The sequence below is a fragment of the Coenobita brevimanus genome, chromosome 23 (genome assembly GCF_032717465.1).
Source record: "Coenobita brevimanus isolate Jiangsu-jjx chromosome 23, ASM3271746v2, whole genome shotgun sequence".
Lineage (NCBI taxonomy): Eukaryota > Metazoa > Arthropoda > Malacostraca > Decapoda > Coenobitidae > Coenobita > Coenobita brevimanus.
The window spans coordinates 53739130-53757768 of NC_136976.1; the positions used below are offsets into that span (position 1 = coordinate 53739130).

At 40.5% G+C, this 18639-nt stretch overlaps 1 protein-coding gene across 2 annotated transcripts in view; it reads right to left on the minus strand.

Moving 5' to 3' along the window:
* Positions 1–1538: 1538 nt before the first annotated feature.
* LOC145392979 (arginine and glutamate-rich protein 1-like) overlaps positions 1539–18639 on the minus strand; it is a 113362-nt gene continuing 96261 nt past the window's right edge. The window contains exon 5 of one of the 2 annotated variants that reach the window (XM_080267277.1): positions 1539–2239. In XM_080267277.1, the coding sequence (XP_080123403.1) occupies positions 2087–2239 (153 nt within the window). In that variant the 3' untranslated portion in view covers positions 1539–2086. The remainder of the gene's footprint in view (positions 2240–18639) is intronic. The other variant, XR_013896085.1, reaches the window with a different exon arrangement.

The window sequence follows — 18639 nt, forward strand, 5'->3', positions numbered from 1 at the left end:
CTTAACCCCTTCATTGCCAGAGGCACTGTCTTATGCAAAAAGCTCAAACTGCCTGAGGCAGACTGGGGTGAAGCTTAAAAAAAAAAAAAAAAAAAAAAAAAAAAAAAAATCTATCATCCAATCCTATGCTGCCCCAAGATAAGCATAGGAGCCCGAGGCTAGGCAATTTGGTCCTGATATTTAAAATGAGTGACCAGACTCACTCATCCCTAAGTGGCATTACACATGCAATAAACCCCAACCATCCCTTGGATATAAACCTACACAGGCTCAATCTGGTTGGAGCCCCTTAATTACCCACTAAACCATCAGGCGCCATAATTTGGTTATATGGTTACCACCCAGCATAGTAAACGGTTTCCTAGTGTACAGGAAACCACTTGGCTTGTCACTCAGTGTAGAGTCACCTATAGGCAGAAGGAAGAGGAAAGAATGAAAGAAAGAAAGACAGAAGAGGGAGTGTCAAGTCACCCACAGGCAGAAGGAAGAGGACAGAATGAAGGAAAGAGAGAAGAGGATGGAAGGAAGAGAGGAAAGGGTAGACACCTGAGAGCAGCACTACATCAAGTGGATGGTAAGTGCCCCCACCTACCACCATGAAATGCATGATCAACCCTATGGAAATCTGTCCCATTTGGTATCTCACATGGGTCTTCTCATAAGCAACTCAAAACTTATCAACTCACTACTACTTGTGACAATGCCAGGATGTTATTACCAATTTACTATGTACTGATATTTTTCTTTGAGTTTATTTGTCTTTTAGTAGATATATCCCAAACTTTTACTCTATACAGTAAAATGTTTATACACATCCTTCAATCCATCATCCAATCCTACGTTGCCTCATGAGGAGCATAGGAGCCTGGGGCTAGGCAAGTTGGTCCTGACATTTAAGATGAGAGTGACCAGCTACACTCATCCCTGAGTGGCATTACGTGAGCAATACACCCCAACCATCCCTTGGATATAAACCTTCACCGGCTCAATCTGATTGGAGTGCTGTAATTACCCAATAAACCACCAGGTGCCATAATTTGGTTATAAGGATACCACCCAGGGTAGTAAATGGTTATCTGGTGTAAAGGAAACTTGGCAACAAATATCCAGTTGGCTCTCATGATTTTCTTCCCACTGGCTTTGAAGATAGTCTGCTGTGTCTGAAGCAAACAGCGCTGATGACGGTGTTGTGTGGCCATATATGATCATCATCATTAATTGCTGTGGATTCCTGAAACTGATTATCAAAACCCTTGGAAAGAGAAGTAAAAGAGGTAACAGGAATATTTTTGTTCACTGTTATTTGTTTTCTAACATTCTGGCATTGACAGAAATAAATTTGAGTTCATAAAGGCTGATATTTTCACAACTACAATAAATCTTGAAAATAAAGATATTCACAGTAAAGAATCTTACCACCTTAATGTGTTCACTAGTTTATATAGGCTCAATTTTATTTATCTTGCATTCCACATATCTTGCAGTGTCTGAGAAAAAAAAAATCCAAATAAACTACTCCCCTCTGCGTCAGCCTGGCCATCCACCAGGTAACACTGAGGACCTAAAATAACCCATATGAGAGAATAGTGGGATTTTTGTTTTAAATTCCAGATGCATCTGACATAAACCAACATTTCTAGACAAAAAGTGCCATAATAAACTTTGCAAAATCAGACATCCCAGTGCAGAGGGTGAAGTTACATACCACAGGGCATGGCAGTGAAGGGATTAACTGGAAAGATAAACAATAATACATTAACCAATTTACTTAAAAAAACACTACTTATCACTTGCAAATACAAAGTACCATGCCTCTTACATTAACTTACTGTTGCATCCAATTGCAAAACGAAGTTCTACATCCTGTAAAAAAATAAAGAAAAAATAAAAGGGAACAAAACAATTAAAATGGAACCCCTACATTATTGTTGTTGTGGCCCCAGGTTCCTCTGCAGGCTGAAGTTAACATTCTCCTGTTGTTCACTATCCTCCTCTAGGAGGATAGGGAGGGAGCTGAAGACATTTGTATAACTGGGAACCCTATACACTGAAAATACAACCCTCCCAAGCACATGCATTCCCAGGATTAAATGGTGAAAGAGATTTTTGGCCGAGCATTATTCTTGCCGAGAATGATCTTCTGCTCCTCCCGTGTTCGTCTCTCCTGTTCCCGCTTAATCTTCTGCCGCTCTTCATCAATTTTACGCTGCTCCTCCACCATCTGTAACTGCTGTTCCGCCTGAGGGTGAAGTAAGAGGGAGGTGTAAATAGTGATAATACTACCAGCTAGGCATGGGGTAATAGTAATATGCAATAGTAATAGTAATGGAAAATTAGAGCACTTTTGAGTAATACCAATAGTAATACAGTAGACTGAAATTTGTATACTGTACAGTAATCCCTCAATTATCCGACATAATATAGCCAAGGACATATCCGGTTACGGACAAAATCCGGATATGGAGCAACATCCTCTACTGTACCTATAGCCAACCTATATGTACCGTACCCCTTCTATTTGTAGCAGTGTTCTCTTGGTTATCAGCTGTATTTAGACATTAAAACACATAGGGGAACATCAATATATTGTTGGATACTAAGAAAACAATGCATAAACAACAAAAATTCACAAATACCCTACCCACGTGTACAGTGCCCCTCCTGATTGTGGCAGTGTTCTTTGGTCTTTCAGCTATGTAGACATCAAAACACACATGGGAATATTCAGTATAAGGCTAGACAGTAAGAAAACAATGCATAAACAACAAAAATCTGCACACACACACACAAAAAAAAAAATCAATGAAGACAACAGTTGCAAGAAATTCAACCTTCTCCAAAACTGTAAGTTTTCAATTTGTCTCTGGGACACCAACAGAGCTAAGAACCAAGCTATGGCTGCTTCTGTGCGCATAAATACAAATATTTCCATGGCCAAATATACCCATGGAAATTGGTTATGATGGTATAAACTGTATACCATCATCTTTGCTGGTGTTTATACTATAAGTTAATAAAAACACACAAAGCTGATGAGTAAAAGTACAGAAATGCAGTGAGAATAAACTTGTTCAAGGGTACAAAACAGCTTCAAATAAATTCCCAACATCCTAACATAAAATTCTGCCCACATCGTGCAAAAGCAAAGTACATGTCTAGAGGCAGAATTTCACGAGCTTTCTCATAGTGTTTTTGAATTTCGATACAACCAATAGTATTCAATTAAACTGCAAAAAAATAAAAAAATTCTGGTGGCAATGAAGGGAGGTAAGTGGTGGGAGGCAGGCAGCACACTAAGTAGGGGTAGGGGAGGGAGGGCAGGGACGGGGAAGCAGACACATGGAGGGGGATGGAGGAATGGAGGGGGGGAGTGAGGGCAGCTGGGGGACTCTAACCATTCGGTACGGAGCAGGACAGCAATTTCGCTCAGCTTGTGGGTTATGGGCTTGTATTACCCGAGCGCTGGTGGAACTTTCTAAGTGATCTGGGAGGCCGGGGGACTTTGACCATTAGGTAGGGTGATGGACTGCCATTTTGTTCAGGTTGTGGGTTGGTGTCTGTATTACTGTATTAGCATGCAGACATTGGCGTCCAAGTGATCCAGGTGGCCAGGGGACTTTGACCATTCGGCTGGGAGCCAGACAGCCATTTTCTTCAGCTTGTGGGTTACAGGCATGTCTTACTTGAGTGCTGACGGAACTTTCCAAGCAATCTGGGCAGCCGGGGAACTCTGACCATTCGGCAGGGAGTCGGACAGCCATTTTTGCTCAGCTTGTGTGTTTGGTCTATTACCAATGCATGGCCAGAGAGGCTGGATGGCCACCCAACCAATTTTTTGAATTTGTAGGCCGCCCAGCCACCGGCCAGAACTTTTATGCCAGGATACAGACAAATTAATCTGAATACGGAGTTAACAAAGCCAAGGCATAACGTCCGGATATGAAGCACGTTGCATATGAAGCGTCTGGATAATGAAGTGATTACAGGTACACCTCGATAAACGATACCCCTAGATGCATTACCCCGGCATAGCGATGTGGGTAGAAATACCATCATACCCCCCCAATGATGGCCAAACCCTGGTTTAACGATGGGTTTTGATTTTTTTTTTTTTTTTTTTTACGGATTTTGATGAAATTTTACACTTAAATTTTGTGTTTAGGTCAATTTAAAAATTAATTTTAGACTTAAATTAATGTGTTTTAGTCACACATGAGGTGAACACTGTCATTTTGGGGTGCAGTTTACTAAGTTTGATTTTTTCCAGCTTTATAATTGATGATTTTCATTTTATTTTTGGGTTTAGGTGAGTTAAAAACTGCTTTTAGTCTTTGTTTGGTTTGTTTTAAAGCTATTTGGGGGTTTAGGTGAGCTAGATACTTGTTTCTGGACTCATTTGGGTGGGTTTAGGACTTGGTTGGGGGGAAACCCAAGGCTCAAAAACACATCCCTATACATGTTACATCTACCCTGATATATGATACCCTGCCTAGCAATGGGTTTTTACTTAACCAACTACATCATTAAACCAGGGTATGCCTATACTTGTAATAGTAACAGAAAGCAAAGTAATAGGGTAGTACAGGTAACTCGCACGGAACACGTGGGTTTTGTTCCTACCGTGCTGTGTTAGGTGCGAAATCGCGTATATTTAAACTACTCCATATTTTGCTCCCTAGATCCCCCCAAATGTGTTGTTTTGCTGTTATCTGTCACTGGTAATCACTAGAAAGCACTTTAAGTGGTTAGAAGGTTTATTTAGTGTTATAACTCACAAATACAGTACTCCACAGCAAAACTTCAACACACAAATACTGTACGTAAACACAAGGAAACATTCTGACGCCGATCATAGGTAATCATATAAATCAGGTTAACTGGTACCAGTGCTTTAACTTACAAGCACATACCAGAACAGTACATATTTAACTTAGAAATGCAGTGCTGTGATATCAAATGATTTCAGTACATAATCTGTTAGGAATGGCTGGAAAAAAAAAAAATGTTATGAATACATTTTCACCTTTTTGATATATCTTTATGGTAGTTTCGAGTTATTTTTTAAGTTATCGTTGTGCCCATGCTTGGAAAAGGGAGCGAAAGAGTTGAATTTTCAGTCCTAAATGAGAAAACTGCACGTCCTCCAAGGCTAGACTCTGCCACGGGAGAATAAAGTGGAGGGTCAGTCCGATTAGCAATAAGGAAGTTGTGTCACAACTTCCAGCTCCCACACCACGAGTATGGCTAAAAATAGAATCGTAATGCAGTTTCAGAACTAACAATAAGTCTAATTATTACGAATACAGATGCAAAGCAGAAATAAATACGTTTACAGACGGGGAAAACGTACTTCTTCCGTCATAACATGTTCATCTTTCTCTATCATTTTACCTTGTTATTTTCGCGATATATATTGCTGTCTCGTAAACAGGGTGGTTGTTTGTGTTTTGCGAGGGAGGAAAAAGATTGTATTTTCTGTCTGGGTCGAGATAATGGGTGTAACTGTGTGGTTAGGCATGGCCACGAGCGAAAAAATCGTACATCCACTCATCACGATATCAGGTGGTGAACTGACAGATGACACATGAGAGGGTGAAGTCAAGGTCAGTCTCATGTCCCAGATTTTCGTTCACTTCCCGAAAGTTTTCACAGTTTTCTACAATTTGCATTGCATCAAATGATCCAAACCATTACAGCAAACCTGAGCAAATAGGTAAAGATACCAAGACAAAAATGTATTTTTCTCTTATTATAAGTCTTTAACGAACAAACTAAAAAGGCAATATTCCGACGCCGATCATGGGTAATCATATAAATCAGGTTAACTGGTTACAAGGCTTTATTTAATGCTTTAATTGCTTACAAGTACATACCAGAACAGTAAATATTTAACTTACAAATACAGTCCTGTAGAAAAGCAGTACAGTAAGAGTTTAACGAACAAACAAAAAAGGCAATATTCCGACGCCGATCATGGGTAATCATATAATTCGGGTTAACTGGTTACAAGGCTTTATTTAATGATTTAACTTTATTTAAGTGCTTACAAGTACAGTACATACGAGAACAGTAAATATTAAACTTACAAATACTGTACAGTACTGTGGAAAAAACGAACAAATAAAAAAGGCAATATTCTGACGCCTATCAGGTAAACTGGTTATAAGACTTTATTTCTTGCTTTAACGTTATTTAATAGTACTTTAAGTTGCACATAAACTTACCAGAACAGTACAGTACTCTAAATATTTAACTTACAAATACTGTGCTACTGTACTGGAATGTCTCACTCACTGAATAATTTCCCGGCTAGTTCGTCACATAATCAAAACAAACCGCGCTACATGTGTGACGTTCGAGGATTTGATCTTTCAAAGGCCTCTCCTGCGTTAATTTGTAGTTTTCATGATGGTTTTTTAATCTTACGTTGTCTTATATGTATCCCAGCCCTTACCGTGTATAATTGCGAGCGGTGACGTTCGAGGATTTGATCTTTCAAAGGCCTCTCCTGCGTTAATTTGTAGTTTTCATGATGGTTTTTTAATCTTACGTTGTCTTATATGTATCCCAGCCCTTACCGTGTATAATTGCGAGCGCGTTCCGTGAGATCGTGTTCCGTGTGAGTTACCTGTAGTCTATTACTTTCTATTACCACCTGTTCACTGCAGTCTTGTTTGCAACCAACACCATGATCAGAACATTAAGAGCTGTAAAACCAAGTAATGCTGCGATGAACATCACACAATCCGAGCTGACAACAATCAACGTTCAGACAACGGTGAACCAATTCAAATTTAACTGCGTGTCAACAGTGGGGTGTTGTTGAACACGTAACTGTAATTGTAAGACTGTACAGTTGAATTCTCTAAATCATGCAAGCCTAAATGGAGGATTCATAATACACTGCATCATGTAACTGTTTGCAAATCAGAAACTCGTGGAAATTACACGAAATTAGCAAATGCTGCCTCAAGTGATGCTTTTCAGATGCCTCATGTAACATGTGCCACTATTACCTCAAGCCTGCATGTCTAGCCGGGCATAAACCAATCGTATTCAAGCATGGCAATTACTAAATCAATCGTATTAAAGCATGGCAATTACTAAACCAATCATATTCAAACATAGCAAATACAAGCCAATCACAGTGCTTCCCTCCAACGCCAAGCATGAAGGACGCACGCTTGATGCCCTGGCGGCCAGCTTAGTGCATGGTCTTCTCTCCGTTGTTAACATGTGGTTCCAGTGTGGTTGAGCAGGGTTGGTGATTTTTTCAAAAAATTTTTTTAATTTACCCTTTATGGGCGGGCAACTTATCAATTATATGACTGTGTGGCTCAGCATATTTTCAGAAAAATAAAGTAACAAGGAACAAGCCTAAACATGCATAAATTGATGAATGGATGAAAAAATGAAGGCAAGAGGTGTTACACACGCGGTAGTATGTCTCTGCTGGCTGTGGGAGGAGGAGGGGAGGAGTGAGGGAGGAGCGCGGGCAGGCAGCATATCACCAGGTGCACCTGAGGCGAGGCTACCGAATTTTTTGCTCATTTCCTTTTGCTTCACCACTGAGCACTATATTTATCATTTATGCCTTCTTTACGCTATTCATTGTCCTCAAAATCTTATGTGTTTCCTGTTTTACTTGAACACTTACAACAACTAAACTTATAGACGTATATTCTATTTTACTTGAACAATTATAATACTACAACTTATATATATATATATATCTATCTATCTATTGCCAGACACCTCAATCCCGTTTGGGGTGGCCACAAACAAATCGCCTCCAAGTCACCCTGTCCCCCACCATTTCACTCCCCTGCTCCCAACTCACACCCCCCTCTCTCATATACCTCTCCACCCCATCTCTCCATCTCATCCTCGGCCTCCCCCTCCCTCTTTTCCCCTCCACCTCACTCACATACACTCTCTTCGTCAGTCTTTCACCCTCCATCCTCTCCACATGGCCAAACCACCTCAGTGTGTTCCTCATAACGCTTCCTATCACATCCACATCAACACCACAACGCTCCTTTATATCCTCATTCGTCAGCCTGTCTCTCCATGTGACTCCACAGGCTCCTCTTAAATAACTCATTTCCACGGCTCTTACTCTTGACTTGTGTCCTTCCAACAACGTCCAAGCTTCACTTCCGTACGTTAGAGTTGGTATCACAATACTGTCATGTAGTAACTTTTTCACTTCCATGCTCACTTCCCTGTTTCTTATCACTGCTTTCAAAGAACCAGCAACCTTTCTTCCCTGCTGTACCCTTTCAACCACTTCACCCTCCAAACCTCCATCTTTACTCATCACACTACCCAAGTACTTAAACGTACTCACATTTTCCAATTCCTCACCATCCAACCTCGCTGTACATTCACTGACTTCACCTCTCTCAAAGACCATCACTTTACTCTTCCCTACGTTCACCTTTAGATTCCGTTTCTTACACACTCTCCCAAACTCATCCACCAAGCCTTGCAGCTCCCCTTCGTCTTCACTCAACAACACAGTATCATCTGCAAACAACAGTACAGGGAGTTTCCAAACACTATCCTCTCTCACCAGGGCCACTCCAACATCCACTACCCTACCTTGTACCTCTTTTATTACCCCATCCATGTACAGATTGAACAACCATGGAGACATGACACATCCCTGTTTCAAACCAACTTTCAAAGAGAAAAATTCACTTAGTTCACCATCCACACGCACTGCAGCCTTCGCACCATCGTACATACTCTTCACAGCATTCAACAACTTCCCATCTACTCCATATATTCTTAACATTTTCCACAATCCTAGTCTATCCACCCTGTCATATGCTTTCTCTAAATCCATGAAAGCCGCATACAACTTCTTTCCCTTCTCTAGAAACTTTTCCACTAAAGATCTGAGAATGAATATCTGATCTACACAACCTCTTCCCTTCCTAAAGCCTCCCTGTTCTTCTCCAACTAATTTCTCTGTTCTTTCTCTAACTCTGTCAATAAGTATCCTACCATACACTTTTCCTATTATACTAAGAAGACAAATGCCCCTATGATTACCACACACTTCTTTTTCCCCTTTTCCTTTGTACAAGGGAATAATTATACCTGACTTCCAATCCTCCGGGACTCTACCTTCCTCCCAGGCCAATCTGCACATCTTCCACATCCATTCTACTACTATCTCTCCCCCATGCTTCAGCATTTCACCACACACTCCATCAATTCCTGGGGCTTTCCCTGATTTAACTTTCTTCATTGCTTCCACAACTTCTATCCTACTGATTTCTTCCTGTCCTCTCACCTCCCTCCTTCTCCCAGCCATTCCCCAGCCACTTATACTCGCATTACTTCCATCCTCCACATTCAACAATTCCTTAAAGTGTTCTCTCCACCTGCTCACTTTTTCTCCCTTCTCCACTAGTAATCTACCATTTTTATCTTTCACTCCCCTGCTAACTTCACTTCCACCCTGTCTTACTCTTTTCACCTCTTTCCAGAACATTTTTTTACAGTCCCTCCACTTTACACTCAAATTCCTTCCAAATTCCTCATCCACTCTCTTCTTACTCTCTCTTACTAATCTTTTCACCTTTCTCTTTCTTTCTACATATAACTCTCTCTTCCGCCTCTCAACTTCTTCCACGCCCCTATTTCTCATCCATTCATTGTATGCTTTCTTCTTTTGTGCCACAGCCCGTTTCACCTCTTCAGTCCACCACGCTGTTCCTTGCACCCCCCTCCGTCTTCTCTTCCTTCCACACACCACATCACATGCTGAACATATTTCTTCTGTAAATATTCTACACACACCTTCCACATCCCCCATCTGCTCCAATTCATATTTGCCCAATCGTTCCTCCACTTCTCTCTTATACTCTGCCTTTTTCTCATCCTCTTGTAACCTTTCCACTCTCCTTGCAACTACTCCTTCCTCTCGTCTTTCCCTTCTTCTATTCCTCCATCTTACTTGAACTTTAATTCTGGCCACCACCAAGTAGTGGTCAGAAAGTCCACTCCCCCAACCTCTATAAACTCTTGCATCCAATATACATCTTCGCATCCTTTCATCCACACACACATAATCAATCATTGCCTTCCTTTCACTCAGTTCACCACCCACCCTTCTCATCACTCGCCATGTATACCTGTGGATCATTTTATGCCTGAAGAGGGTATTGGCTATCACCAACCCCCTCCCAGCACAAATGTCCACTAACGCACTCCCATTCTCATCTACCTCAGCAGGCACACCCCATTCACCAACTATTCCATCCACCTTCACATATATATATATTCAATTTTACTTGTTTCAAGGCTTGGGAGGGTAGAGAGCAGGACAGTAGGTGACAAGGATGCCTTATCACCCAATTCACCAATAATTTAGGACCGAAAATGGCTGGACATTACACAATGTTGCCAGCCTCCTCACTCACGGACATTACATAACGTTGCCCGCCTGTTAGGGGTTAAAAAATTCAAAGATTTTTTTCATTCAATTTATTTTTAATTTATTTGATTTTTCTGTTTATTATATCGCTAATATTTCAAAAGCAGTATACTGAATACTGTTAACTTCATGCCCTGTCTACCCACTGATGGTTCAGGCTGAAAGCCACTGCCCAGAATCCACATACATACCTGTTCAAGTCCTGTTCTGTGCCCTACTGGTTAAGGCTGAGTTGCCAGTAGTAATCAAGATAGCATATTCCAAAGCTGATTACATTACCGCAAATAAAAATCTTAAGCTGATATTATTATGACATGGCCTTAAGTATGGCTTTGGTTTTTGATTTATGGCTCATTATTTCAGATGTACAAATAATTTCAACACTTAGTTACACAAATGTAAAAATATTTTTTCTGTCATACAATGTAGCAATTACTAATAGCACCATTCTCCAAAATCTGCTAACTTAATGCTTAAGTAACTGAATAAATGAATCCAACACAAAGGTATACACCACTTTCATAACCTTCAGATTTTATTTTTGCTAACTTTTAGATTAAAAAAAAAAAGTTTTTAGCCAAAAAATCAGTGATTTAATTGATTAAATCAATTTGCTTTAATCAATGCCAACCCTGGTTGAGGATTTTTTTTCCCCTCTGTGCTTCCTCCACCAGCCCAGTGTTCCCATGGCCGATTGTATCCCTCCTAGGCCTACAACTTCTTCAAGGAAGGAAAGAAGAAGCTAATGTTACCTTACACCCAAAAGTCAGATGTAATAAGGAGGACTGACGGTGGAGAGAAGAAAGTCAAAGTTGCCCACCAGGCTCAATGAAGTGCAGCGACTCCACCTATGTTATAGCAAACTCACAATCTCAAGTTAAGTAATTTTGATTCATACGCAACACAAGTAGTTAACTGATGAATTGTGAATGCAAGAGGTGAAAAAAGGGGGGGGGGGTATTTATGGAAGCAAGCAGGTCACTCGCAGCATGCTTACTGACGATCTCTCCAACTGGCTCACTGTTTACCAACCACTGCTCCAACTGGACGCATCAGTGTAGATATATTAGGCATTTTAAATCCTCATTTATAGCTTTCAAAGGTAAGTTTACAAAACTGCCCAGTAGGTATAATAATCCAGGAATAATAACAAGTAACCTGTGAAAGACTCATTTCAATAGAAAATATGGAAAGGCCGCATCCGTTTGGTAAAGAATTAATCCCAACGAATTGACGACACGGAGACAGCGGAGGACGATGACGACATCGCTTCCGTTGTCCCCGCACTGGACTTTGAGGGGTTCCTGATGGAAGTTGATGAGGAAGAAACGACACAGAGGTGGCAACATACTCATGCTGAGAGGCTATAGTTCGCCTCAAGCCTTGGAATCCCTCTCCCCTCCCCGCCCATTCAAGCAATGTCGTCAGTCTGAGTCAGGTAAGAATCTTACAATATTGTTCATTCCCATTAAATAAGCTTTACTAATTTCTTTTCCAATGGTGACCAGTTTGATGTAGGTTTGGGGAAAAGGTCAGTAACTTTTCTGAGACAACCGACCCAAAAGTAATTTTCCCCATAAGATTAGTTATTTCTAACTCGCGAAATTCTCAATTCGCAGTGTGTGCTCAGTCTCATAAAGCCGCGATTTACGTGGTTCCACTGTAGCAACAGACACCCAAGTAATGTACTGTAATAGTACTAGCAACAGATTCTGCGCCTGCCCTCCTCTCTTCCTATTTCTCCCATCTTTCCTGTCACTACTTAATGCTTTTCTTTCCGTTACAGGTGGCTTTACATTGAGTGACAAGCCAAATGGTTTCCTGCAAGCCAAGAAACCATTTACAACACTGGGTGGTAACCATATAACCAAACCATACGTGCTCCCTACGTGTCAAGTGGGTTGGTGGAGGGTTAGTGACCCTCCCTGTAAAACAAATAACTCAGTCAAATGGCCACCCCGTACGGGACTGTGGCGTCTGGCAATAGATAGACAGAACAGATACTGAAATGTTTTTAATAGTAATTGTGATAGTAACAGCTGGGCTGTGAAGTAATAGTAATTGTAATTGTAATACAACAATTGTAATTGACCACAACCTTGCTGCCAGCAATCATCAATGTTTTTGTTGTGGTCCCAGGCTGATCTGGACATAACTGCAGACTGAAGTTGCCCTTCTGCAGTCCACCATCCCCTTTTCGAGGGATAGGGAGGGAGATGGGTGATATTTGTTGTCACTGCTCAACCTTGGTCTGTCTGAACAAGCAAACCTATCGACCACAGGTAAGCAACTGTACATATGGGGTCAGTTGATGTGTCTGCAACTTAGGGTGGCATGTTCTATGCAATGCTCCATTATATGTTACAATGTGTGGGCCTATCTACAAGCCAGGCAGGTGTCATTTGTGATTCAACCCAACCCAAATCTAAGCTGGTAATTAAGGAGCTCTGAACCTAGCTAAACTTGATCATCTCTATTTTAAGGACACCTCCGACGAGTGGATGTCAGTGGGGAAGAGGGGGAGGTGGCTAATAGTATGGTCCTGTGATCAAGGTGTTGCATTTGTCTGTGCATGCACTGACTATGTAGATGCTTTTTCTTTACTAGTGTTGGAATATCTGGAGGTGGGATGATGTTGTAGAGAGTTTGAAAATGCTTTTGTGGTGACTGTTTTATGTGCCTAAGTGTATTGTGTTTCTGCAGGTCCATAATTTCTGGGGGGAGCTAGGGGGGCTATAGCCCCTCCAATGTTATCTGTATATTAATTTGTCAAAACCAACTAAGATTCTGGGTTCAATTACAGCTCATGAAATTGATCCAGTTTGTGAGTAAAACATGATACTATATGTCGAATATTATCATAAATCTTGTTGGCACGACTATTTGTGATGCATCTTGGCCATGTTATGATGTTTTTCAATGTTTATTTGTGTGGCAATGCTGTTATTGTCAATCGCCAAGTGTTGTCGATAGCTCTTGGTTGCCTTCTGGCCTGTGAGTTTATTTTCTCTCTGCTGTGTTTATAATTATGTTTCTGTGTTTTGTTATCGTAATTCCATCTACAGATTGAGGGACTTACTTGAGGAGCACAATGACTCACAAGCAGCTAAACCACATAATGTGACTGAGTGTTCATTCTAGGACACTTGACAGTCTTGATCTGAAGGCGGTTCTGATCGAAATTATTGACATGACGGAGAGAAGAAACGCCATGTTTGCTCGTGTTTGACATGTTGAATAAATGTTTATATTTTGTGCATATTGTACGTTGGAATCTGCATATTTTAAGCTCAAGGTTTATATGATGGAATGCAAATATATATGTGTGTGTGTGTGTGTGTGTGTGTGTGAAATACATGCTATGTTATGGAAGATGACTGACCTTTATCATCATCATCATCATCCGGACCTCCTTTCCCACCCTAGGGCAGAGTAAGGAGTAACAATGTACAGACAGCCCAAATTTGCTCAATCCAATGGGCCATGCTTCCATTCACTCATCATTCAAGCCCCCAGAATCCAAGCTCTATCGGATATGCCAAAAACATCCTCTAATATGAAAGAAAACAACGTTGGGCTTATAAAGCTGAACTTGAAAATAAAAAGGAAGAAAATCTTGGAGTGGTTTTGTTGAAAATTCAAACAATTCTAAGCATTTTTGATCGAATAATTCTAAATTTGATCCAACCTGATCATAAACTAAATCCTAATGGTACTTGCAGGCGTGTTGGAACAATCATGATAAGGGAGCAGCATAGTACAACAAAAATGTAAAATGGACAAATTATTAAACTCAGTTACAGTTTAAGCCGAAAGTTCAGATCAGCAGAAGATGAAGCCTTTTATTTTAAACACCCACCTCCATCACTAAACATATATATATATATATATATATATATATATATATATATATATATGTGTCCGACTCTTGGCATAGCCTTCACAGCCTGCTCCCAAGGCCCAGTAGTCCTCCTACATTCCATACACCTCTACATGTCACCACTTCAGCGCTAACATCCACCATCCATTATGAATACATGTGAGGGCTGTCTCATACAGGACTGCTATATTGGTATTAACGGGGGTACTCTTACAACATGTCGGCGGGTCTTCTGGTAGATCAATAGTCGGCTTTTTTTTATTAAATTCAAATCCTTAAACTGTTCCCTGCCCCAGTGGGGATTTGAACCTAGGTCCAGGAGGACCACAGGCCACCTCTCCACTGACTGAGCTACCGCCTCATTAAGCATCAACTTTTAGGTAGAATCAAACTGAAAAATATCGGATGGTTTGTAAACTTAAGCGTTTAGGCTGAATTTTAGGTTTGTAGTACGGAGGTATAAATGTTTGGTCCAGTCCCTCTAAAAATCTGTTGAAAGTTATGGGCCTGTTCTGTCATGTAACGATAGGGATGTTGTGTACTGGAACAGGCTGCTGCACAGAACTGTGTGCCCCTCATATCAAAGTAGTCTCTGACAGGGAGGGCTTTAGTTTCACGGTCTCTGACAGAAGGACTTCAGTTTCAGAGTGTAAGTGAGCTGTTGGGGTGGAGCGGGGGGGGGGAGGTGTCCACAGGGGCCAAATCCAGACAGTAGGGCAGCTGGGAGATAACAGTAGCCTGTGTGAGATTTCCCAGTGTTAAGAAGTGTGGTGTGCAAGCAATACCCATATGGTGGCACAATTCATTAACCCCTTAACCGCGGGGCGTCACTTTCGTGACGCTTGGGAGCAAGGGATCATACCGCGGGGCGTCGCTTTTGTGATTCTGTGTTATTTTGAATTCACCCGGGCTTCCAAGTGGGGGCTTGTATCATCTATCAGTACTGCCAATGTCCAACACTAGTCAGCACTCCTAATCTCATCTGTACTCCCATCCATTGTTGACAATTTAGCCATTTCTCCCCGTTCTTGACTCCCCTCCCTACCCCCCCTCCATTACCCTATCCTCTCGCCTGCCTGGCCGTGCTACGCTAAGTAAATCTTCCCTGGAATTTTTCACTGATTTCATCCATTGAAATAAGCCCTATGCCCTATTCTTATACCAAATAATATATACAAGAAAGAAATAAGGTAAGTGAGAGTGCCATACATCTGGAATTGGCTAATTATCACCTGACAACACTTCACGTGCACTCGTTTGCTCATTTTCGCTATTTCCCCTTGAAATATGCCGTATAATCTATTTTCGTAATAAATATACATATAAAGAGGGAAGGGAGCAGCCTAAGTGATATTTACATTCACCTGGAACTACCTAATTTATAATGTATTGTCTAGATTTCCTGCCAATCATTTCATTGCTATAAATAGCTGTGTCAAGAGGCTAAACGCTGGCAGTGCTGAGTTCCCTAGGTAGGCCTCCACCCCAGCCCACCCTTATCAGTTCACTCTCATCTTCCAGTGTGGGGGTACGTCTGTTTGCTCTTGCTAGCTTCAGGGCCTTTCCACCCCCATGCAAAGGGCCCTGTGACCTTTACCCCCTACTAAACCTCGTGTAGAAAGAGGTAAAGGGCTGACAATTGATAAAAGAGTAACTACAATCTTTCTAATGAGTAAAACAGTGCAAGTGGAATTGTAAATAATGTGTAAATAATGTGTAAACAGCAAGTGAAAGTAATGAATGTAAATATATGTGAACAGTGGAAAATAGTTTTATAAGTTACTTCAAGTGACAGTGCATAACACAGTGTAAATAAAATAGTAATGTAAATAACGTAAATAAAATAGAGAACGTAAACAGAAATGTAAATGAGTAGTAGTATAAGAATACCAGTAAATACACTAGGAGTAATGAAAGTGAAAGTTTCAATCTAGCATGTCTGAATACTATGAGTTATGAGAGTGAAGGTGAAAGTGACATTCACTCTCAATGCTAGTATACAGGACAAGAAAGTGAATGCTACGTATTTTACTGAAAGAAATTGAATCCCTACAGTGACAATAAACTAATACTACTGAAGGAAACTTATGGATAAAGACTGTAGATATATATAAGTGTTATATAGTAATAGAAATATAAAGTGTGAGGGGTTTTATGAATAATAAATGACAGAGTACCAAGAGCGAACTAGCGCAAGTGCGACGGTCAGACGCGCTCATAATTTTCATTGCTTTCACAGTGTTTTTTTTTTTGGGAGTATGGATCCCAAACTACTTGAAAATCATAGAGTTGTGTTTATAGTGTTAATATCTGGCTGTGGTAATCATATTATGGGTTGTCGGGAAGTGTAAAGTGGAGACTTCGTTACCCAACTTCAGAGGTCTCCACAAGTCCTACGGTAACCAACGAAGGCTCAACAAACATTCCAGGAGAAAGCTGAAGGTATGTGCCATAAGCATATGTAATTTTAATATTCTAGGACTAATAACTGATTTTTGACAAATATTTTTTGAGAGTGTGTCGGAGCCCGAAGAACCCCGCGGCACACGCAAAACATTGGTAAACATGCCTGCGGTGTAGGGGTTAATGCAACATAGCAAACAGTGCTGAAACAAAAATAATAGAGGCCTCCAGATCATGGACCTGGTAGTCCTACAATGCCAACTCATAGACAGGTACTCACTGGAAAAATAAGCAAAGTGAAACTGAGGAAAACTGATAACTCATGTGAACCCAACAGATTCAATAATGTCAAGAAATAAAATTATACTGATCATAACAATATTTTCTTTTTAATGTGGCCTGTTGATTATTTCTCTTTCTTCAATCTTTCTTTGATATACCCTGTGCAACATAATTTTCACTTGCACAACCACTGCGATCCTGTATGATGCCTCACTGGCTGAAATACGATCGCTAATTTCTCTTACATTATCTTCCTCACGCAAGTCTACAGTCATGTTTGTTCCAAGATGGTATTTGCACTTGTTACTATCGTGTGTGGTAGCGTCCGTGATGGAACAGTAGTGTGGTGTTGGAGTTCAAGCAGTAAGTGAAGTGAAATAACTACAGTACCAGTTTAGGCGAGTGGGACACCTATTTTTAGACTTATTTTTGGTCCTATACAGCAAGTGAACAGCAGTGAAATGAAGTAACAACCTGTTTAGGTGGGTCTGAAACTTGTTTTTAGATTTTGCTGGGTGGGTGATCCTTGGCCAAAAGCGTATCCCCACTGAACCCATTTTTAACCAACAATATACAACAAATCGTTATGCACTAGATTTTTCAAACATATCCTCATCATAAAATGAGGATGTGGTCACCGATTTCGGCATTTTGCCGATACCAAATACTGTCAATATTGGCATATCAGATGCAAACAGAAGAAATATTTATATGCCTTTTATTCAAGTTTTTCTTCATTGTCTAGCTTGCTCCTATGTAAAAAGATTGTGCTTACCCTGATATTATTTTGCAGCCAAAGAAAGTACAATCTTACGGGAAAAAATTACAGAATCAGAAGAATAAGTGGAAAAAGAAGGGGGGGGGGGGTTATAATCTCAAGGTCAAAAGCAATGAAAGTTCAGAGTATGGTATACTGGACCTACTGGTGGTAATTAAAGTGGCCATGTGGGCTTTAGTACATAAATTGTGTACTCGACACACACAAAGTTGACACAAGTGCAAACTGCCTGCAACCAATAATACTTATTCTTCATTTAGTCATAATATTGTATTTAGTCACGCTTCTCATTACCGTATACTTTGTGTAAAGAAGTGATTTACAGCATATAATAATAAAGAAGCTCGTATAGTAGATGGGAACAATAAAGAGACAGTAATTTTGAGGAGAGGATGAATGACAGCTGGATTTTTTTTTTTTTTTTTTTTTTAACTCAGCTTCTGCGGGCAAAACAATCCTTCACTTGACAGAAAAAAATGCATACAGATTAAGATCTCCATTACTAAACTATATTACGTTTGTAACTCTGTATTCATAACTAATGGAAAGATGGTAAACCAAAGAGAGGGAGAGTGTCAACATTTTCTGATGGTGTGTAGGCAACTAGTACTTGTGGCCATAAGTGGTGCCAAACTTTGAATGAAATTTCAGAACGAACATTGAGCATGGCAAAGAGCACTGTGATCAAAATGCATTACTCACTTAACCCCTTAAACGCGGATCGTCGCGTTTGCAATTCGAGATAATTTTGAATAAACGCAGGCAAGGATGTTCCAGCTGGTATTGTCTATCAGTACCACCACCCTTTAGTTACAATTAGCATTCTTTACCTTGGTACTACTGACC